Here is a 22,427-nt window from a genome sequence, read left to right on the forward strand (position 1 = left end):
ATATAAAATCCTATCTGCTTAATTTGCTATATTTAATTTCCTCTGAAGGCAGCATGTAACCGATCAAGCACTCAACAAAGCACTCTATTTCTATTAATCTGATTTACTAGGTGCAGTTTTTTTCTGGTGACAAGAATTTGTAGAGAGACGTAGACAAAGGAGATGCCGATATTTCCCATAGGAATTTCATAATCTATAGTTTTCTCACCTTCTGTTGCCCAGACATGTTCACACTAACAATGGGTTTGGTACGGCTGCATGGTTACCTTGACCATTGTTAGCATTTCCCAAGTGTCAGACACAAACACAAATGGAGAATGTATAATAACTTTTGCCACAGGTGGAAAAGCAAAGTCCTGCCTCAACTGGATGTCAAGAGCACACAACTCTCAGTTCAACAGCAGTCCAAAATTATTTTTGTTTGCCATTTGTTATGAATGTGGAGGCTTGTTCCTTTGGTGACCCAAAATACATATCAAAAGTGTATCATGGGGATTTTGAGGTGATCTATAAAGCATTATGGTGTATTGTTTGTCATTCCTACTGCTATTTGGAAAGTAGGTTGTGCAGCTTATGAAGGTATTGTGCTGCACATATTGCATGTATCTTAACTTGTTTCCAATGTTAAAAAAGAGCCAACTAATCATTTCCACAACAATGCCAGAGTGCGGGTATTATAATTGTATTCTCCAAACACTGTTTAGCACTGTTGACATTCTTCACACATGACCTACAACTAACTTAAACTATATAGAGATGAAATGTCAAGTAAAGATGCTTTCCATATAGTGAAATGTTTCACATAGAACTCTTCCATACATAGCTTTCCTGATTAACATGTACATCTGAGTCAAAGTAGTCCAAGCCTAGTAGTCCAAGAGCCTTACTCGACCTGCTTTAAAAAGACGCCATCGGCAAAATATTTAAACACCTATGAAAAATATATATATCCTGACAACTGCCCAACGACAAGACGTCCGTAACATCTGTGTCTTCATGTTAACACTAGATCGCACATATAATTAAGCACACTCACAGGTGTTCAGGAATGTGCAAAAGCCTACAATCTGGGCTGAAAAACAGATTTCAACATGAAAAAACAATTATCATAATGTTTTCTGTTGGAATGTTTTGAGATTTTTAAGAATTTACCCTAGCACCATCTGGACACACATGAAACTTTTTTTTTTACACAAACATTTATTGGAACAATGCAATACCAAACGGAAATAATAAATACATCATCCTATTTGCAGACGGAAAAATATAGGCTGCAGGCCATAAAATGTTTTGTTTCCATAATCATGAGCTGATGCCAACCAGGGCCACATTCACTGTATGTCATCATCATCAAAGAGATCTTCAAAATCTGTAATAAATTTGAAATAGAAGTTAGTGCAATTAAATATGGATAAAACAACCATGCAAGCACTCACCAAAAGACACCATTTCTGTTTACCTCAAAAGGACAAAATAACTCTATACCCCTCGTCTGGCACCCATTAATTACTAACCTGTCGTATATTCTCAGGCACCCAAATTATTACCTTTCAATACATCATTTCAAATGACTAGAATCAACAAGGCCATGTTTCAATCTGACAGATGAACATGAAGTAAACACGTTGGCCATTTTGGCTGTCTGAACAGAAGAGAGATCAATTCTGATTTTGTTCCGCTAGGAAATTTGAAGGGCAGTGTTCAGTGGCAATCAGTCACAATCATTTTGATTTACAAACAACAAGACACATTAAGCTTAAACATCCTAAACAGCTTTCAGTTGTGCAGCAGAACAGACTAACAACTCAGTCTCTATTCAACATTTGTTTCTGGAAGATGCTTTTATTATTGAGGTACAAAACAACTTGCCAATTGCTGATCTAGGAGAAAAAAAATCAAAGCTAAGCACCATACATTTCCTGTCCAAGACAACTAAGAGGAAACTTTCAGAAGCACAGAGGTAAAGCCAAATAGTACTGAAAGAGCTTAGAAAATACCTCATATCTGGCCCAGCAATACACCTCATAGCACTTTTCAAGGTACAACCCCTGCCTTATCAACGAGTCATAAATATCTTCAAAGGGATTGTGAACTGCTGCACATAAAACAACTGGAATGGGTATTATGGTTTAGCAGTGAAAAAGAGGTAGGTTAAGGTAACCTGAAGACACCACTGATGTTGACGAGAAATGCATGGACGCACTGTCCACAATCCACTGGGCTACTTTACCTACTCAACACAAATACTAGAGCAGAGGGAGAGCTAAAGTCATTTCAGAGTGACACGTGTTCAGCCTCTTTAACCATTAAAAAGGATGAACTGTCTACAAAGCACGGAACCATGCTGCGTTGGAGCCAACAGAAGCCCATAAAAAAAGCTTTACTGAGGCCATATTTCACCTCCCCTTTACTGTTTCAAAGGCTCTGTTTTTTAAGGTTTTTCTATGCCGTGCCAAAACGGGTTCTCTTAAGACCATAGATGGGGGCTTAAACTAAATTGAAGACTCTACCTGCCCTGCTACCAGTACATTGTAATCTAACTGTTACTAACACAAATAGTAACCTCAAGTACCTATAGCAACAATGGAGTGTTTAGGTATACATTCTGCTTCACTGCTTTTCCACTTAAATGCTGTGGTAAGCTATGCAATTCAGTGAATAAGGTTTCAGACACAAAACAGCCAACAACACTGTATCCGTCAGGTAATCAACTATGTTTTTACTGTGGCATGCAAATTAATCACACAAGGTGTTCATGAAATCAGTAAACAATCACACGCACGTCTGAATATTGCTTACCATTGAAAAAGTCAGAGTGAACAGCTTTCTCATTTGCTGCCAAGTCCATCAGTAGACCACTGCTTCCCCCTGCCTGAAAATCACCACATTACATGTTACAAGGATACAAGGATACAAGGAAGTTTATTGTCACATGCATATAGTTACTGGAAGTAAGAAATGCAGTGAAATTATGTCTGGTGTCAGCCTATTTGTGCATTAATGGGGGGGGTAAAAAGTGCAGTAGAAGAGGGGTTTAGTAGATTAAGTGGCAAGGGCTGCATAAAAAAAAAGGTGGGGGAGGATTGGGATTGGGTGGGGGGCACCAACAAGGAGCACCCAAGAGCAACAGGGGCAAGGAAAAACTCCCTTACCAAGGAAGAAACCTTGGGGGGGGGGGCAGGGACTTACTATTGCAAGCAGAGTACTGTATGTAATGTATGTGAGTGATGACAGTGAAGATGTGTGTGTGGGCGGGGGGGGGAGTGGAGCAGTGACTGTGTGTGTGTGTGTGTGTGTGTGTAGTGTGTAGGTGGGTAGGTGGGGGCAGTGTGCTGTAAGTATGTAGAGGATGTGTGTTGGAGAAGATCCTGAAGACAATGTGCTGTGTATGTGGGGGCAGTGTGCAGCAAGTATGTAGAGGAGTGCTGTATGTATGTGAAGTGATGACAGTGATGATGTAAGTGTGTGTGTTGGGGATGGGGTGGGGGTGGGGTGGGGGTGGAGGGGCAGAAAGGCTAGGCAATCAAGGACATGGGTAGATGGAGGAGAAATCAAAAATAATAAATAAAAAGTGTGCAAAAAGTTGGAGAAAGTCAGATATGTGTGTGTGTGTGTGTGTGTGTGTGTGTGTGTGTTTTGTGTGTGTGTGTGTGTGTGTGTGTGTGTGTTTTTGACGTGTGATGAAATAAGAAAATAAATAAAAGGTCTGTAGCATAGGGAGAGGGATGTAAAAGTGCTAAAAGTCTTGTAGGTGTGTGTGGGTGTGTGTGTGTGTGGGGGTCATGAGTGCTGAGGAGTGAATGAGTGCAAAGTCAGTATAGTGTGAGTTCAGAGTTGGGAAATGTTTGAGAGTGCTGAGGAGTGAATGTGTGCAAAGTCAGTATAGTGTGAGTTCAGAGTTCGGATGGCCTGGGGATAAAAACTTCTCCTGAGTCTCTCAGTTCTGGCTTTGTGACTACATAGGCGTCTTCTTGATTTCAGCGGTAGGAATAATCCATTGTTAGGATGAGAAGAGTCCTTCAGAATCTTTTGGGCTCTTAGGAGTACTCTTCTGGAATAGATATCTTGTAGAGCAGGGAGTTGAGTTCTTATAGTACGTTCAGCTGAGCGCACTACTCTCTGCAGAGTACTACAATCTCTAACTGTGGAGTTCCCATACCAGGTGATGATGCTACCAGTTAGAACACTCTCAACCGCTGAAGTGTAGAAGGCCTTCATGATGGATGTTATAGCACAGCATGTTATAATTGGATGATGATAGAAGCCTATTGACGACTAACGTTAAATATAAAGGCCGAATACACCAACGTTACCCGCCATGCAGTTACATTAACAAAGTTCAAACATTAAGTAAGGGATAATGTATAGAACGCCTGTCATTATTGGGAAAATAAGTCCCGACAGGGCGAACCGGACCCCGACGCGCCAGCGGAAGACACCGTTTCGTGTCTTCCGCTGACAAAATAAATAGTTCGCCACACATATAACTTGACAGTTTCAGGTGTTGCTTGGCAACGTCTTACTAGCTCCTTATACGGCTACTTGCCAAAACGAAAAAATAAACTCCACGATATGTCTCTTTACACTTATTTGTTACCGTTTCGTCGTGGCTTTTGCTGAGAAACAAATAGTTCGCAACACACGCTGAACTTGAATCAAACATTCTTTAGAACTCAGCTGATCAACCAATCTGCTTTCACTTTTGAATGAAGTTCCAATGGAAGAAGTGACCGGAATACTTGATATGATCAGCAGCACAAAACCCGTTGCCATTGACAGCGGTAATTATATGTTTGCAGCGGTAATTACATGAATTTATTTTACCATAGAACGTTGGGAAATCCCATTCAAGTCAATGGAGCGTTCTACTAGCATTATTCGTTATGGAGCGTTCTACTAGCATTATTCTACTAGCTTAATTTCGTACGTATCACAGCGTTGGCTACGGCAATGGAAACTAACTGGCTTATGCTGACACATACTAATTGGCAACGCATTGGTATACTTTCTCTTACTGTAGTCTGTTATACCTGTTGTGTTTACGAAAAACACATGATATCCAAGTAGCTACTTTTTGTCTGTGCAAAGTGTGATATTTTAACATTAACATGAAGCTATGAAGAAGCTAACGTTAGCAATGGCCGTTAGCTTTGTTATGGTAATGTAAGCTAATGTTAGCTTTATATATTCGTCATGAGATAACTAAAACAGTATGATTCAATAAAGCACCTCGTCCAAGTCCACATACGGTCCCGCTCCCTCAGGAAACATTTCATCGACAGCTGGCTTCATGTTGATGGAGTGTTGAGCTACAACAGCTCGCTTCGAATTTTTCACAACAAAACTCGCTGCTATAAGTTGCTACACTTAAAATCTTCCGACTTGAACATTGGACTCACTCTACGACCCAGTCATAGTGTTCCTACCCTTTAAACCTGCTGTTACAATTTCCACCTCATTGTTTGGTGTTCATAAAATAAATAAAAAATAATGCAGAGGCAAATAGAAATACAGTATGTTTAAGTTAATCCATTGTAGGTTATCAAAATAAACAATTAGAGTTAAAATAAATTTCATCAAGACTTTATTAGTAGGCTATACAGTAGGCCTACAATGATCTGACAACAAGTACAGATTTACATATGCCACCATAATTATGGTGGTAGAGAAGTTCCTTAAGTAGAATAATATATTTACTAACATATTTTGTATACACTTGATAAAATAGTTGATGACATATTCATATATGACAATAAAACCATTTAGACTTTATGCCTGCATATATCAGTTGCACCTCTTGAACCTTGTTGACCAAATTATGTCTGCCCATGCATAATGTCTCTACTCTGGCAGTTCTGGCACCCCATAGCCTAAGGTGTCTCCAAGGTGTTGATGGGCATAAAATGCCCGAGCCATTTCGTTGATGTGATTATAGGCACCAATGCTGCGGAAGTACTCCACGTATCTCCAAAAATCAGTTGTGGAGTAGGGCCAGTATGGAACTGCAGGGGGCTCATCATAAGGAACTGAGCAAGAAACACACGCATTTAAGGACACACATTTCAAAGGAGGATTGAAGTAACAGGCAATTTGTTTAAAAACAAGTTTGACTGTTTGCATTTGTTATTGTAGCAACAGTGAGAATTCAAAGCAACAGTTATTCATACATGAACAGAAAATGTATTTTTACCTCCTTCAGGAATGTATCTAGCACCTGAGGAGAGACAGAGGAAGAGCTTTAGCATTGCCAAGTGCAGCTCTCACAAAGAAGTGATTCAGTTGAAGGAAACTTGGGTTCTCTCTTGGGACTTCTAGAAATGTGAGGGGACTCCATTTCCTCCTCAAATATTATGGTTTGCTGTTGCACGGAACTCTTGGATAAATGTACAATTTTATCTAGCACTAGTGACACTGAAAACATGTTATTAATAATGGATAAATGAATTTGAAATGCATCATGGTTGATGCAACATCCCCATAGTAGTCCATGGTTTATGTTTTATAAAGAAAAGGAAGCCTTTCTTGCAGGACAATAATAAACCACAAGAGATATTCACCAGAGCAGATTAAATAAAACTGAGGTGTTTTTTCAGTTGGTTGAGGTGCTAGATCGTTTGTTGCATTTCGTCCCAAAAAGTTACAAATTGGACGTTTAACACTTACCACTGAAATGGTTCATCATGAAAAAGAGAAACAAAACACAAAAATGGAAAAAACACTTCATTTTCCCTGAAGAAAAAAAAACATAACTCTATCACCAATAATGAAAATTTTCACAGGACTTATAAACAATAATACTTATTTGTACTTGAGATAAGATTTCTTATGGACAAAATGAACATCACAAAAACACTGCATGGCTTACCTGTTCACAAACTCTGTGTTTCCACTTCTGATGTGCAGCAACTATTGCTGTGCTGTTTCTCAACTTGAGCAGGAGACTCAAATATAAAGAAAATTCTGTCTTCTCCTTTCCCCTCCCCCTCCAAATTTCAAATGCTCCTTTTCACATCCCATCATGTATTCAGATCACTCACTAGCCATACAAATAAAGACACTAAAATTAAAATAATCTTTTTAATTTTAGTTCAGTTTCTTATATAATTTCATACAGTGCTCAAAGTTAACAATATGTAAAAGAGTGGTGAGAATTTTTGATCCTGATCAAGCTTTGCATTCCCGTGTCCCAGTATCTACACTTTCCCCACATTTGATTGCTTAAGTACTTGATATACATGTTTATTCCTAAAGTAAAGTATGTCCCATTGCCCCAGTAAAATACACCTAATGTGCACTTTTCCCGTTCTTCAACTAAGATCACCCCTGCATGAGTCTGTCCCCCGTCGTCCCCTGAGTTACCAACTTCACAACCACTGTACACTTTGTGTGTTGCATATATTTAACCACTAAAGTCACAACTACCCAAAATGTAGATATTGTTTTCTCTGGGTATTTTACATGCTAGTGGTGGCACTTTACTCTTTACTAAATGTCATTACCCCCAACATACAACAGGGGGCATTCAAAAATACACAATTCTTGTGTTATGCTCAGATTCTTTAATTTCAATATGGTTAAACAAATCTATTAATCTATCTATTTCAGAAATAAAGTAGGTCCACCCTCTTTTTATCTTCTTGATATGACATTTGATCATTTAAGACAAAAAATAAACATCTCCACTGAATAAGCTACAAGAAATCTCCTGTAAATGGGGGCTATACAAGAAAGAGATTGGCCTAAGCATATACCAGTCACCATCAACAGGGCAATTTCACGCAAAACTGTCACGTCCATAATGGCAACTAAATGCCATGGTATTTGTATGATGCGAATAATTATGTGAAAAGTTTTTCATGTAAGTTCTACAACCAAGAAGAGTGAATGCTCAAATTTCAAGTAATCATCATTCACATCATACCATACCATGGCATTGCGTTGGCGTTAGGGGCATGACAGATTTGAGTGGATTTGCCCACTTACATTCTAGAATAGCAACCAAGATCACACATTTAACCCTTAAAGGAGTACCGTCACACCGGGAAATTAACGTTCTAAAGAATATCTGGGTTCATTGAATTCAACATAGAATTTTAGAACCTTCAATTGTTGCGGAACTTAGAATGTTCAAAAACCTACACCTTTAAAAACAGATTCAGTTCCAAGATCACAGTTGATCACAATTGCTCTGGTCTGTTGCCTTCATGTTGCTTATGTCAATGTTGTCACGGAAGAAAAGTTCCTTGGCACGGAACACGGTCTCAGCTGGTAGGATGCGTGAGCGGCCAAGAATCCAGGCATAGTCTATGTGAAAGACCCTCATGACATCAGTGCAAGAGTAGATCACAGCAACACTAGTGTAGTCTGTAGACAGGATCCAGTATGGACTGTAGGGAGTAACTGTGACCACAGAGAGAGGGTAAATAAAATAAAAAATAGAAGTTATGTGCGTATGATCATTTCAAACAAGCATCTTTTTTCTACCATAAGTAGAAAGTACCTTAGTACCTGTGAGTCAGGAGATTTTACTCAAGTTAATTAAATAAGATTTCTGTAACAACCCAAATAGCGACATCAACAAAAACAGTGGGGCAGCAGGGACATCTGTTATACAAATGTTCGGTGGGAAATATTACTTACAGTAAGAAAAGCTGACTCCAAGCTTTGCAGGCTCCCTGGTGTCCTGTATAACAGCAGTTCCCTCTGCGCTCCTCACCTTTCCTTTACTGAAAATTAGCAGCACAACATATTGTAAACCACAGATGAAAAAAGACTATCGCTGACAAGTGTAGAAGACAGGGTTACTTACTAGTTCTGCAAATTCAGCACTTGGATTGTATGGTCAGCTCTTATAGCATAGTTAGCTTCAATACATGTTCCTCTCTCAAACCTTGCAGGGAGCTTTTCAATTTCATACCACTTCCCAATGTACTGGTACAAAGAAAAAAAAGAGTAGTATTAGGAGGTCCCTAATGGAATCATTAAGCAATAAGCCCTCAGAGGCTGTAGGTTACATTGATTTTAGAACAGCTCTAGGGGCGTTGTTAGGCAAGCGGAGTGCCTTAAACTGGTCATTCAGAACCAGGAATTCTGATCAAATCTGAGGAAGTCAAATGATCAACAGTAAGTACCTTGTTGAGGTCAAAGTTGGGTTGGACCATTGGTGTTGGACAAGGGCCCCAGTGAACTGTTTGGGCATCAATAAATGGAAGGACCAAGGACAAAAGCAGGAGGATCTTAGCCATTTTTTCCACACCCAGATTCTTTTCTACAAGGTGATTAGTACAAGTTTAATTGAAACTAAGGATAAGAGATAGCCTAGCTAATTGAATGTCTAGGTAATTAAGTTCCTTCAAGAATTTCTTGCCATAACAGTCAAGTTATTTTCCATTTAAAGAAAAACATTTTTAATCATGTAGAGTTAATTCAATAATGTTGATGATTTTGTAGGATTTGCTGTAAAGAAATATATATTTTTTTACCATTATTTTTCTCAACATCAAAAAAAAAAGTTTCAACAAGAGCTAAAACACATCAGGTGCAAGGTAGCTAGGCCCATATTTACTGCAGTTCCATATGATTTCTGCTTGCTACACCTGCTGAACTAGTATTTCTGGGTCTGTTCACGTAAGCATGAACGTGCATCTTTTATAACACCAGTTCACAGGCTATAAAATCCACAACTCTTTATATTGGCAACATTACTTAGCTCGCTATTACAAATCCAAACCAGTGAGTTACTGCAGTGTTTCATACGGTAGACTAAACCTTAAATTTAGTCGAGGAACATACCTTAAAAGTCTCACAATTATTACCACTCTGAAACTATAGGATATCAAATGCTTCGTTGTTCTGAAAAAAAAAAAATAGTCGGTCAGTCTTAAAAATATAAATTATCTTACGATCCTCTGGTGTTTAACTTACCTACGTGAAATCCTTTGTTGCGGTCCAGGCAAAGCGGAGAATGTGAAGCACTCGTCGCTCCCTTGCAGACTGCCTCTCCTAAACGAGTGTGATAAACGCTAACATTGTGGCGTCAGACGGCATCTAACTCGAAGCAGGTGATATGCTAAATAAGTGTCATGGGACGGCGCTGCTGGGACAAGAGAGGTGGCACTGTACCGAGACGTCTAATCGCTGGATAACTCGTGTGGGAATCACGTCTGCCTGAAAACTCGTTTTCTACTTGATAAGGGATCTTGTTAGAAGGGCTTCCTTTATTTAGGCTACTTAAAATAATTTGTATTACACTTACTTGTACACGTGACTAGGCCTGTTTTATTATCTTTTTAGATCATATGGGTCATGTAAATGGAAAACTTGGAAGACAGGCCTATTTTGTATAAAATTAAAAAAAAAAAAAAAAACTATAAGATTATGTTGTCTACTTGGTCAATAAAATTGAACTGAGTCTGAACTTTATCCTTATTCTCATGAATCCTCCACGTCCTCAGCCTGTTCTTTGTTGGCCTAGTTTGAATAATCGTCATGTTATTTGTCCTGGTATTTTTTTCTGACTGTATGTCATTATTGTTAGAAAACACTGAAATACTTTCCCATATATGTAAGCGGCTACTGCTATGGAGACAAATGGAACTGATACTCCCAAAGTTTTTATTGGTTTTCTTTTCAGTGAGTCATTTCCATGGGACACACCATCACAAGTAAACAAATAGCAAAACCAAGATTTTTATGTTACATTAAAAACTTTATTACTATGAGATCACGTATAAATGCATTGCTTTATCTCATTGCCCTTGCCCTTCAGGCATGGCATTACAGCCCACTTGGTCAGACGAGGTCATCCCACTCAGGCTGACACCATGCGACTCCAGATCACCGCGCAGCTGAGAGACAGTGTTGGCAGGCAGGGATCTGGAACGCGCAAGGATCCAGGCAAAGTCCACATAGAGGAGGCCGAAGACATCCTTGCAGGAGTACACCACCAAGTAGGAGGTATAGTCAGTGGAGATGACCCAGTAGGGAGCATCAGCTATACCTGAGAGGACAGGTGGAGATAGTAAGGTGCATTGAAAAGGATTATTACCAGGGGCTATGTGGCGCAACTGGCCACAGTGTCCGTACCACATATGGGTCTAAGTGCCCACGGGGACTCAGGTTCGAGTCCGGCCTGAGTCATTTCCCGATTCCACCCCTCTCTCTCCAACCTCGGGCCACAAGTTGTTTAAGAAATTCAGAGTTCTCTTACCAGTCAGGCTGTCAACTAGTAGTGATGTGTGCTGATCAAGGGTGGCTTTTATACAACACAATTCCAAAGGACCTAGCGGTCAACCAATGACATGTAGAGCTGCTGATTACTCTCTCTAGGCTAAGGGCAAAAGAGAGTACACATGTGTGCACAAGGATGTTCTTTGATTGTACAGATTTTGTAACTGCAGGTCAATGTCAACACACAGTTAGGCTATTTAGCCAAACATTATGGTTCTACTTCAGAAGAAAAATATGAGACATGCAGACAGACATAAATATTAAAAAGAGAGATAAATATTAGCCCAATTAAATCACCTTTTTAATAATTATTTATTATTATTATTTTGAGCTATTTCATAAATCCATTGGTGTCGACAGATCCTTATTCATGGGTTTCATCAGGTCCCTTTCCACAGGTGTATAAAATCAAGCACCTAGATTATGAATGCAGACTGCTTGGTGCTTGATTAATATACCTGTGGAAAGGGACCTGATGAAACCCATTAATAGATCTCTTAATAGCTAGGCTACAATCCAAAATAGAGACTGTCCTATTTTCCCCACAGTTTGAATGCCATTGCTGTTTATTGTGTATTATTATGTATTATTATATTACAGAGACTCTTTGCATGGCATCTTGTCTGAATACAGCATGTCCACTTTCCACAATATCTGACAAACAGTATACACTCAGTACGAAAGGAACTCAGAGCTTCGGAGAGGAAATGGCATAAATCCAGAGATTGAAATGATTTTAGGCACTACCCGTCTTTGATATCATCTTTTTCATCCACTGTTACACTTACAAAAAAGGCATTCCATCAGAGCAAGATTGAGAATGCCACTGACAGTAGAAAACGTTTTTCTACTTTCAAGTTTCTTCTCAATCCTCCACCACCGCCATCAGCTACTTCACTGTCAGCAGATGACTTTGCAACGTAGGAAGGCTTTTTGCACACCTCTTTTGTCGGGCAGGTGTGTTGGATATGACCAAAGGTCGCAGATCGAGGAACTTAGAAAGAATCCCACACACTGACCATTCTGCATTATTTATTAGAAATTACAATGTTTCGGTCTTAGACCTTCATCAGGTAAATTCAAGTTTACCTGATGAAGGTCTAAGACCAAAATGTTGTAAGACTCAGTTTTCCTCAGTGGTTCCTCATTGATGGAATAAGTTGCCCAGTGCTCTCCTTTCCTGATAGTTTTGGGTCTTTCAAGAAGGACCTAAAGACATACAGTATCTGCTCACTTCAGCATACACCTTAATTAAAGGCGCTGTCCGACCGATAGCTACCCATTCCGTTGATTACACTGTAAAAAAAACAGTCTCTGGCAGCCCAGGCTCCGAAAACTGGAAACAAACAAAGAGGGGGCCTGCCCCCAAACAAAAATGAAACCCTGCGTGGAATTTCTACTGAATGTATGGGTGGGGTTGGGGTTGGGGTTGGCTCTCTCTGGTATGGGTGGGGTTGGGGTAGGGTCTCTCTGGTGTGTTTTGTTTGGTCCTTACAGCGACAAACGCGACTTCCGGCGAAATCCCTGATATTTTCAACATGATATTAAGCATTGATAGCTTATTGCATTGACACTATTGTTTATTGCTAAACTCCTTAATGTAGTCTTACCCATTTTTAAACCCATTTTTATTGTTTTTATTTGTAAGTTGCTTTGGACAAAAGTCTCAGCCAAATCCCATAACCATAACCATGTGGTCCTCCAAAACGACAGCACCGCCCATGACTGCAAAGCTCTGCAAAGGGTGGTCATGTCAGCGCATTACAAGGACTGAGTTACCAACTATCCAGGACCTTTACAGCCAGCGCTGCAGGAGAAAGACCAAGTGAATCCTCGCTGACCCGTCATCCCAGCCACAGTCTCTTTGCCCTCCTGCCTTCTGGTAGAAGGTATAAAAGTATGTAGACCTGTACCAGCAAATATAGAGACAGTTTTTTTATCCACAAGCCACAAGGATGATGATCATTATCTTTCTTATAACTAATCAACCTCAAGCCACAGTTTTTTTTAATACTATTAATTTATTTTATATTTAGATATATTTTTTCTCTCTATGTGTCTTGTCACTTTCCCCCCACCCCCACATACAGGTACACCCCCCTCACTCACACACCATTACACCATAACCTTCCTCACGTACACACCTTTATATACCCCCCCCCCCCCCACACACACACACACACACACACACACAGGTACACCCCTCCCCCACACCCCCCATTAATCCCCAACAACATATATATACACTACCCCCCCCCCATTCACAAACAAATACTACTTTTACTACTTTTTTAAATACTACTACTATCAGAGAGGGTTAAAGCGGAGCTAGTAATCAAGGATCTTTGCTACTAAGGTATATGCAGAGCCATATAGATAGATCTATCTATAAGCCTCTGGGTATGTATGTCATACATTGTATGACTCATTCCAACCAGGATTCGAACTCCAATGCCAAGTCCTAGCAACCCTGTTGGTCGTGCTGGCAGGCAGCAAAGATATTGCTTGGTAATAGACATATGGAGAGTAGGCTAGTTGCCTAAAACCTCTACCTTCTTCCAGGGGTGTTCAGAAGGACTCCTGATTTTGTAAACTTTACAGATATCACATTCAATTAGGTAAGTCTGGATTTACATTGTTTACATTACATGGTTGCCGGACATTAAGTTAATTAACAAGGATAACATTAGCTAACAGCTAGAAGCTAACGTTAGCTAATATTAACTGGCTAAATCGGAAAAACCAACAGCAGCTTATTTTGCTGTTTAACTGTCTGATACTGAATGATCTGTTAGATGGTGTTTGTTGTGTTAAAGTTACTGACAAAGTGAACTTGGACAAAGGTTGAAGATTTTAAAAATGCTAATAGTTAGTTAGCTAGCTAACCTAATGAATAAATCTGGTTGCAGACAGAAAGCTAGATATAGAAAGGTATGTCTTCTTTTGATGATCTTGATCTCTTGATGACAGTGTTATTTCATTTGATTAATGTATATGACAAATTAGTCTTAATTGCATACTTTCAACACACCTTCAAGGAAGAATGTTGAGGAGAACTGTTTCTCAGCCGATTGGACTTGATCGGGTTGACCAGCTTGGCAGCTGCATGTCCTACACTTCCATGCAGAATCTGACAGCAGTTTTTGCCAGAAGCAGGTCAAGTCTTATGCTGGATAATGATTGCACACCAATCTTCTATGGGCAAGAAAGTCAACAGTGGGAAAATGAAGGTAAGTTAGAGTTATTTGTTTTGTTTTCTTGCTATTAAAGCATTGTTCCGATGATAGCCTATTGTTAATTGTTCAGTATGCACATGCATCTATTACATCGGCATCAGTCAGTGAGTTCATCTTGACCTTACTTTATAACACTCCTCTTTTTTATTTGAAGAACTTGGATGGCAAGCCATTACAAGGTGCAGGTAATGTGAAGCTATGAGCAAGACCAGCTGGCTTCCATTTTGATCATTTAAAATAATTTAGGCTACAAGTTATTAAGGGAATGGTCTCTGCAACATTTATTTTGTTCAGTAACATTTTTGTGCGTTTTTTGCAAGGCTCTAGGATATGAAGGACCAGATCATGATGGTAGGAATCTTAGGCTTGGGCTACACGGGGTCCGCTATAAAGTGCTTTGTTTGCAGAGCGTAAAAATAGCCTACTCTAATTTTTTTGAAAGTACACGCTACTATCATGTCTGGTGTAGCCAGTTCCGTTGATTACAGTGGTAGCTAATTGTTGCAGCAGACACTCACAATCAGAACACTTCAATTACATGCTCGATGTCGCCTTCCCTGTTAGAAATTCCTTTTGGGATATTATGTTAACTTCAATACAGAGAATGTATTTGTTCACCAGAGATAAAGGTTTCAGAGGAGTGTAATGAAGTGTACATTGCGGAGGAGGAGGAGGTGTGGAACTCCTCTGACTTGTGAGTATGCCCTCTGAAAGAAGGGTTCTGTGCTTCAAAGCAGTCACGCCTTGAGAACAAAAGCACAAAGTCACAGTTATGTAGTCACATTTACAGAGTCACTGTTGCGAAACGCCAGTGTTTTTTGCATGTCCTTAGGAGTCTGGAGGAGAAAAGAGACATTGTGGAGCTACTACACTGTAAAAACCGCTTTATGAAAAGAAATGCCGATCTGCAGAAAGCTCTCGACGCATGTGAGGACTCAAACACTCACCTTGAAATGGAGAACTCTGCTTTGAAGAGCCAGGTCAAAAGGTGATCAGTCCAAAAACATAATAGGCCCCAGTAACATTACAAATAGCTGTTAGGATTATTTTTGTAAAGTGTACATCTGCAATTTTTCTGGACGACTAACTGAATTTGAGGTTACTGAAAATGGCAATATCATTTTTGTTTTGATAGAGAACTACTCCATAGTCTAAAATGATGTAGTTGTCAGCAGATTTTATAACAGTCAAATGTGTAATGTATTGAATATGTGAGTGGATGTCCGCAGCACTGGAGTAGCTCCCAAACTTTGATTTAAAAAAGACAAAGTTTCGAATGCATTTGCCTAAAAAAGACCCTGTTGGAACCTGTTTGACCCTGTAGGGTTGCTGTCACCTGTAACCACTGTATCCACTCCAGTGTGCAGGCACTCTCTTTTTTCACCACCATAATGTATTGAAAAGTCACAGTAGAATAGGATACATGTAAAGTGTGGTTTTGCAGTATGAAGCAGTCCATTCAGGATGCTGAGCAGTTGATGGAGGAGATGGATGTTATTAGGGGGGCGCTTGCTGACAGTGAGGCGGCCAGTAGTAACCTCAAGGCCTGCATAAGCAAACTGGTGAGATTCACTTAAACAGAGAAAGTTAATAAATTGACAGTGCATCTAAAATTGTTTTATGCCAAACATTGAGGTTAAATTCAAAATATTTAATAGCCATCACTGTATTTTTATGCTCACAGGAAAAAGAAAATAAGTCCCTAATCAATCAGATTGAAACAGTCGCCAATGAGGTAAAATTAAAAGGGCTCTTGTGGATTTTTCTTTTATTGCCACAGTGTGCTTCTACTCACTGCCATAATTTCCCTTGCTTTCAAAAGATGTCTAAACTTTTGCCTGAGAGGGAATCAGACAAGGAGAAAATAACAAATCTGACTCAGCACATCAAGGCATTGCAGGTACTTTTCCCATAATCCTCCATGAACTTTTCATAAACTTATGTAGGTGATGATGTTAACTATTGTCCACTATGGTCACACACACACATGCACAAATGTACACACTCACACTTATAGGGGACACAAATAGGGGAGAGCCGGGACAGTTGAAACACTCTTTAATTAAACATAATTTACAAAGCGATCATAATCACTGAAAGCTAATATTTTGTCACTAGCAACCTACATCTGTCCTCTGTCAAATAAAGTGGGACGTGCTTAATGTTTCATTCGTCCGTCCTGGTCGGGACGATTGAAACAGCATGGGGGATGAATAAAACATACAGTTTAAGGCATATAAATTCCCACAACTTTAATACACACTATGGAAGATTCTGACATTTTTATAGCCAGAACAGTAGGTTTCCCCATTAATATCATGTTTCTATAGTGGAAAATGTCTTTACATGAGTTAGGCCATTGCACATCCAAATAAGTGCCCTTAGCGACCCACAGCCCAGAGAAAACTTGACCCCCTACCTGGTGTGCCCAAATATATTTACATATTTTTAAAACTGCTTTTCCATGTCTCACCTTCATAAATGATTGTATAAACACAGATATTGAATTTACTTAAAATACATGCGGTTACGGCCTGGTCAGGACAATTGAAACATCTGTTTCAATTGTCCCGACCAGGCCGTGACTGCGTGTATTCTGCCATAGACATATGCCATTACAGCCTGTTTTGCATGCTAAATGAAAGTCTGGGATTGTGAAGAGCACTAAATTGTCTACTGAATAAGTATGAAGTCGAACCTTTACATGAAAAACACTCTTTAATAATAAAAAAATTAAACCGCTAATGAAATTAACTTTTACCAATTAAAAAAACGTTTATTGCGAACAAAAAGCGAACAAACCGGTTCGTAAGCAGGTAAAAGTGTGGCCTGAGGGAGCCTCCGATGCTCTTCAAGACTGCTTTGACACAACAGACTGGGAAATGTTTAAGCAGGCAGCCACTTACAACAACCGGACAGACATAGAGGAGTATACAGACACTGTAACCTCTTACATCACCAAGTGCATCGATGATGTGACCCACACAAAAACATCATCACTTTCGGGCTAACTGGAAGCCATGGCTGACAGGGGATGTCCTCAGGCTGCTGAGGGCCAGAGACAAAGCCTACAGAGCTGGGGATGAAGCTGGCATGAAAACAGCGAGAGCCAACCTGTCCCGTGGCATCAAGGAAGCAAAAAAGGAATACACTCACAAGATAACCACCCACTTCAAAGACAGCAGGAACTCACAAAGCCTATGGCAGGGCATTCAGGCCCTCACGGACTACAAGCCCGCGCCACAGAGCTGTGAGAGCAACATCCCTCTGCTCAACAACCTGAACCGCTTCTTTGCTCGCTTTGAAGCACAAACAGCACCTGCCCACAGAAGACCCATCCCCCTCTACATGAGCAGCCCCTGTGCCTCTCTGCCGACAGCGTGAAGAGGACACTTGCTGCTATCAACACCGTAAAGGCAACAGGTCCAGACAACATCCCAGGTCGTGGCGCTGAAGGACTGCGCCAGGGAGCTTAAGGATGTCTTCACAGACATCTTTAACACTTCCTGAAGCAAGCCATCGTCCCATCATGTTTCAAAGCTGCCACCATCATACCTGTGCCGAAGAAAACTGCTCCATCCTGCTTCAATGACTACCGCCCTGTGGCACTGACACCCATCATCATGAAGTGCTTTGAGCGGCTTGTCATGTCACATATCAAAGCCATTCTCCCCCACCCTGGACCCCTTCCAGTTTGCATACCGAGCCAAGCGGTCTACAGAGGATGCAATCTGCTCTGCCCTCCACCCAGCCCTCACCCACCTGGAAAAAAAAGACTCATATGTGAGATTGCTGTTTATAGACTTCAGTTCTGCATTCAACACCATAATACCACAACAACTCATCTGCAAACTTCGACAAACTGGGACTCAGTACCTACCTCTGCAACTGGCTACTGGACTTCCTCTGTCAGAGGCCCCAAGTAGATGCGTGTTGGCAACAATACCTCAAGCAGCATCACACTGAGCACAGGGGCCCCCCCTAGCTGCGCTCAGTCCGCTGCTCTTCACCCTGCTAACACATGACTGCACTAACCTACAGCAACAATCACATAGTGAAATTTGCTGGCGACACAACTCTGGTGGGTCTCATCACCAAGGGCGACGAGACTCAATACAGGTTGGAGGTCGACCATCTGACCACGTGGTGCAGGGACAACAACCTCCTGCTGAGCGTCAGCAAGACCAAAGAGATTGTTGTTGACTTCCGAGAGGTCACACCCAACACCTGCCACTGACCATCGACGGTGCTGTGGTGGAGAGAGCGAGCAGCACCAAATTCCTGGGGTGCACATCAGCGAAGACCTCTCCTGGACCACCAACACTGCATCACTGGCGAAGAGAGCTCAGCGCCGCCTGTACTTCCTCGCGGAAACTCAGGCGAGCAAGTGCTCCACCAGCCATCATGACCACATTCTACCGAGGCACCATTGAGAGCATCCTCTCCAGCTGTATCGCTGTGTGGGGCGGAAGCTGCACTGAATACAACAGGAAAGCCCTGCAGCGCATAGTGAACACAGCTGGAAGGATCATTGGTGCTTCACTCCCCTCCCTGAAGGACATTTACACCACCCACCTCACCCGGCAAGCGACCAAAATTGTGAGTGATGCAAGTCACCCGCTCACAATCTGTTTGATCTACTGCCCTCTGGGAAGAGGTACAGAAGCCTGCGCTCCCGCTACCAGACTCACCAACAGCTTCATACACCAAGCTGTAAGGATGCTGAACTCTCTCCCTCCTCTCCCCCCCTCCACCCTCAGCTACATAACATCCTGGACATTGGACCCACAATGGCCGCCTGCACTACTCCACTTGCACACTTGAACACTTGCACACTTGTACACTTTACAACTTGGTGTTGTTGTCCTGAAAACACAACACTTCTGCTGCTCTTACATAACTTGCACCACGATGCCACTTTCTTCATTACTCAGGTCAAACAGAACTACCCAAGCCTCTTATTGGCCTGACTTTGCACTAGTTTTTTTATTGACTGTCTATGCACAATTTCAACAAAATTTTGCTGCTCTTATTTTTTTCATTATTATATGTGCCCTCTTATTTACTTATTTACTTACTTTTTTGTTTACTTGAATGTTATGTTTGTCTGTGGACTTAAAATTGGTAAAATATGTCTTGTCTTCACCGTGGGATAGTGAGAAACGTAATTTCGATCTCTTTGTATGTCTGGAACATGTGAAGAAATTGACAATAAAGCTGACTTTGACTTTGACTTTGACTTATTGCCTGTAACTCTGTGATAAAAGGACATAACAGGAAGGTATTTGGCTGATAGAAGGAGGTTAACATGCGCTATGTTTGACCAAAGGAAGTCTGTCTATCATCATTGCACTCGGAGAAAACTGTAATGTTTCATCAATCTAGCATTTCAATCGTCCCCGCATGTAAATATTTGACAATTATAACTTTGCCAATTTTCCTTATACTGTGTGCAGCAACAGCTGGAGGAAACAAGAATGCTGCTGGATGAGAAAACTGCCGTTATTAACAGTGTGGGTATTTAACCTGAACTCGACAACAAGCATATGACATTAGATTCCACAGATTATATTGCATGGTATATGATACTACTGCTACAAACTGGGCTTTTTCTTTCTTTATAGAAAGACATGTTGGTCAACCAACTAAAAGCTTCCTTAGAGGAGTTTGCTACCATGGAACAGGCATGTTTCATTCAATTAAAATTCCTGAAATGTCTTTACCATTGTAATTGCATTTGAATATGAACCTAATCATAACAATAACATTTTCCTCCATCGCCATGTAGACCCTGAAGAGGGCTGTGAAAGACCTGGAAGGCCAGTTGGAACTAGCACGAGTGTATGTTTCATGGTTCTCATGCTGTCTGTAATCTGCCAGATACACATGATAAGTGTAGGATTAGCAGAGACCCAACTTAGTCATGAAAAACCCAGATATCTGAGAATTGGCCTGTGATGATGTTTTAAAAATTCTGTATACTTAAGTGTGTTGTTCAATCATACTGATGGATGTAGTGCCTTTCTTGTGCATAATCAGTTAAATGCTTTGTCTGTTGATTCTCTTCCTACCATAATAAAAACTGTTTTTCTTAGAATAGATAATAAACCATACACCATTTTTCTGACAGTACTGCAGGAGGAAGTTTCCTGAATTCAAAAGGTCTGGTCTTAGCTACAACTGACAACTGTTTCTCTCTAGCAGAGGAACTGGGGTTGATGCCAGGACATCCAGTGAGTTTTCAGAACCCAGTTCTTACCTGTTCCTGTTCCATGGTCCTCAAACATGTAATTTACTCTAAAAGGATCAAAAACATTTTTTTACTGACTGAATATCCAAATTGAGATGGTGCCTAATTTTACGGACCAGCTTCCCAGAGTAATGTTATTGTGTGAACATCCTTTTCAGGAGTCTGATGATGAGGTGGAAGTAGATGAACCTGCCATGGTTGAGGAAGAAAAACCCATAACAGTTGAGGAAGAGAAAGTTTTAAAGGTTGAAAAGATTCTGCAGGTACCAGATGAACCCATAAGGTTTGAGGAAGAGATTCGGCAGGTACCACAGGCAATTATAGAGGACCAGAAAGAAGTGCACAGAGAGGTCAGCCTTGAGAATGACATAGAGGAAGTCAAGTATGAGCAGGTGGACAGGAAAGTTGGTCAAGAGATGCAAGAGGTCACCAAATCTTTGGATGAGGAAGGTGTTGAACAGGCTGAAACTGTGGAGGAAGAGCAGATAGGATTTTGTGTAGCAGAGCAGGAAGATACACCACAGCATCCAAGGTACATTTAAAGTAAAGTCACAAGGGGGCGCTGTGGCGCAGCAGGCTACAGCGCCCGTACGGGTCCGAGTGCCCATGGGGAGAGGGACACAGGTTTGAATCCGACCTGCGGTCATTTCCCGATTCCCACCCCATCTCTTTCTCCCACTTACTTCCTGTCACTCTTCACTGTCTTATCCAAATAAAGGCAAAAAAGCCGACAAAATATACTTTTAAAAAAAAAGTATACAATACAATAAAAGTCACAATACACTTTGATAATGCTTTGTCTAGGACATTGACGTAAATTTCCTCTTAACTGCCTTGTGCAGATGGCTTATATTTGAAATTGTACTCTTTCTTCCACGTCCATCAACCTTAAAGGCTTCTAAATGATTCATGTGACTCCAATATGACTCCAGCTTTCTTTGACTGTATGTCATATACAGTATACTGTATATAGAAAAGTACTTATAGTTATATGCTCAGCTGTAAATTTGAACAAAATGCACAAGTACTACTTATATTGTAACTAACTGTAATGTTGTCCCTCTCTCACCCATTCTCACTATAGTGTCCACTGGCTGGGCGAGGCGTACCACAGCTTCAGAAGAGGAGTCCTAACCGCCAGTGCATTCAGCTTGGGTGTTGTGCTGCCTCTGAGTGTCGTCAGTGCCGCTCTGCCACCCTACCACAGTGGATCTGGCTTGGGCTGCTCAGACTTTTTTTGGAGCACAGCTCGCCAAGTCCTGGGGCCTTACTGCACTGTCCAGAACATTGACATGCCACCGTCTTAAAACGAGCTTGTGGCACATTACTTAGAAAAAGGAAAACAGAAGCTGTAACAGGATATTGGCACCCACGTTTCCCCCTTAAACAAATGGTACAGGTTGCAATTGTGCATATCATAATTTCATTTCTAGTCTGTTGGGTGTTTAATTTCAATTCAAGTTTTCTTTTTTTTTTTTTTTTTTTTTTTTGGGTAATTTGAATTTTAGTTTTTCCATATTTTGATATGCTTCATACAAGTGTTCCAGTGCCTACATTTGCTATGTTGTTGCATTAGGATTAGGTAACCCTAGAGTAACATTTGAAAGAGACTAGGCTGTTCAGGCACATAATAACCATAACCAGTAACCAAGTATTTCATTGGCAGAAGTAAATGTAATAAATGAAAACTGCAGCACTACTGCCAGTATGGC

General features: G+C 40.7%; 4 protein-coding genes across 7 annotated transcripts; 1 reads left to right on the forward strand and 3 right to left on the reverse strand.

Moving 5' to 3' along the window:
* Window positions 1-1,166: 1,166 nt before the first annotated feature.
* Window positions 1,167-5,382, reverse strand: cops9 (COP9 signalosome subunit 9). Its single transcript, XM_048266434.1, has 3 exons — window positions 5,230-5,382; window positions 2,800-2,872; window positions 1,167-1,369 (listed from the first exon to the last, which is right to left on the reverse strand). The coding sequence occupies exons 1-3, from the start codon at window positions 5,290-5,292 to the stop codon at window positions 1,332-1,334; spliced, it is 174 nt and encodes a 57-aa protein (XP_048122391.1). The 5' UTR covers window positions 5,293-5,382; the 3' UTR covers window positions 1,167-1,331.
* Window positions 5,383-5,607: 225 nt separating this feature from the next.
* Window positions 5,608-6,972, reverse strand: otos (otospiralin). The gene is made up of 4 exons (XM_048265691.1): window positions 6,866-6,972; window positions 6,664-6,729; window positions 6,191-6,214; window positions 5,608-6,026 (listed from the first exon to the last, which is right to left on the reverse strand). Exons 2-4 carry the CDS (start codon window positions 6,722-6,724, stop codon window positions 5,842-5,844), a joined length of 270 nt encoding a protein of 89 aa, XP_048121648.1. The 5' UTR covers window positions 6,725-6,729; window positions 6,866-6,972; the 3' UTR covers window positions 5,608-5,841.
* A 91-nt stretch (window positions 6,973-7,063) lies between these two features.
* Window positions 7,064-10,047, reverse strand: apodb (apolipoprotein Db). Of its 3 annotated transcripts, none has more exons than XM_048265688.1 (6): window positions 9,929-10,045; window positions 9,793-9,852; window positions 9,132-9,268; window positions 8,810-8,931; window positions 8,641-8,726; window positions 7,064-8,400 (listed from the first exon to the last, which is right to left on the reverse strand). In XM_048265688.1, the coding sequence occupies exons 3-6, from the start codon at window positions 9,243-9,245 to the stop codon at window positions 8,168-8,170; spliced, it is 555 nt and encodes a 184-aa protein (XP_048121645.1). In that variant the 5' UTR covers window positions 9,246-9,268; window positions 9,793-9,852; window positions 9,929-10,045; the 3' UTR covers window positions 7,064-8,167. The 3 variants fall into 3 exon arrangements, with proteins under 3 accessions (XP_048121645.1, XP_048121644.1, XP_048121647.1); XM_048265687.1 differs by having other exon boundaries at window positions 9,925-10,045; XM_048265690.1 differs by lacking the exon at window positions 9,793-9,852 and having other exon boundaries at window positions 9,925-10,047.
* A 3,653-nt stretch (window positions 10,048-13,700) lies between these two features.
* On the forward strand, window positions 13,701-22,189 carry LOC125309576 (myosin-11-like). Of its 2 annotated transcripts, XM_048266594.1 has the most exons (15): window positions 13,701-13,847; window positions 14,268-14,459; window positions 14,620-14,650; window positions 14,785-14,816; window positions 15,087-15,159; window positions 15,298-15,453; window positions 15,910-16,027; window positions 16,150-16,200; window positions 16,288-16,365; window positions 19,922-19,978; window positions 20,090-20,149; window positions 20,254-20,306; window positions 20,596-20,698; window positions 20,874-21,247; window positions 21,800-22,189. In XM_048266594.1, the coding sequence occupies exons 2-15, from the start codon at window positions 14,273-14,275 to the stop codon at window positions 22,020-22,022; spliced, it is 1,596 nt and encodes a 531-aa protein (XP_048122551.1). In that variant the 5' UTR covers window positions 13,701-13,847; window positions 14,268-14,272; the 3' UTR covers window positions 22,023-22,189. The 2 variants fall into 2 exon arrangements, with proteins under 2 accessions (XP_048122551.1, XP_048122552.1); XM_048266595.1 differs by lacking the exons at window positions 14,620-14,650; window positions 14,785-14,816.
* Window positions 22,190-22,427: the final 238 nt, after the last annotated feature.

Source organism: Alosa alosa, chromosome 16 (assembly GCF_017589495.1).
Source record: "Alosa alosa isolate M-15738 ecotype Scorff River chromosome 16, AALO_Geno_1.1, whole genome shotgun sequence".
In the NCBI taxonomy this organism is placed as follows: domain Eukaryota; kingdom Metazoa; phylum Chordata; class Actinopteri; order Clupeiformes; family Clupeidae; genus Alosa; species Alosa alosa.

Bases quoted from the DNA above. Each gene is read 5' to 3' on its own strand.
- apodb (XM_048265690.1), bottom strand. From the start codon at position 9,245: ATGGCTAAGATCCTCCTGCTTTTGTCCTTGGTCCTTCCATTTATTGAT. The intron at 8,727-8,809 runs GTAAGTAACCCT...GCTAATTTTCAG, and splicing joins GTGCTGAATTTGCAGAACTA to TAAAGGAAAGGTGAGGAGCG. The intron at 8,401-8,640 runs GTAAGTAATATT...CTGTGGTCACAG, and splicing joins TGGAGTCAGCTTTTCTTACT to TTACTCCCTACAGTCCATAC.
- LOC125309576 (XM_048266594.1), top strand. From the start codon at position 14,273: ATGTTGAGGAGAACTGTTTCTCAGCCGATTGGACTTGATCGGGTTGAC. The intron at 14,460-14,619 runs GTAAGTTAGAGT...TTTTATTTGAAG, and splicing joins TCAACAGTGGGAAAATGAAG to AACTTGGATGGCAAGCCATT. The intron at 14,817-15,086 runs GTAGGAATCTTA...TTTGTTCACCAG, and splicing joins TGAAGGACCAGATCATGATG to AGATAAAGGTTTCAGAGGAG.
- otos (XM_048265691.1), bottom strand. From the start codon at position 6,724: ATGAAGTGTTTTTTCCATTTTTGTGTTTTGTTTCTCTTTTTCATGATG. The intron at 6,215-6,663 runs GTAAGTGTTAAA...GTCTCTCCTCAG, and splicing joins CATGATGAACCATTTCAGTG to GTGCTAGATACATTCCTGAA. The intron at 6,027-6,190 runs GTAAAAATACAT...TTTCTTGCTCAG, and splicing joins TAGATACATTCCTGAAGGAG to TTCCTTATGATGAGCCCCCT.
- cops9 (XM_048266434.1), bottom strand. From the start codon at position 5,292: ATGAAGCCAGCTGTCGATGAAATGTTTCCTGAGGGAGCGGGACCGTAT. The intron at 2,873-5,229 runs GTGCTTTATTGA...GGTGATTTTCAG, and splicing joins CGTATGTGGACTTGGACGAG to GCAGGGGGAAGCAGTGGTCT. The intron at 1,370-2,799 runs GTAAGCAATATT...AATTTATTACAG, and splicing joins TCACTCTGACTTTTTCAATG to ATTTTGAAGATCTCTTTGAT.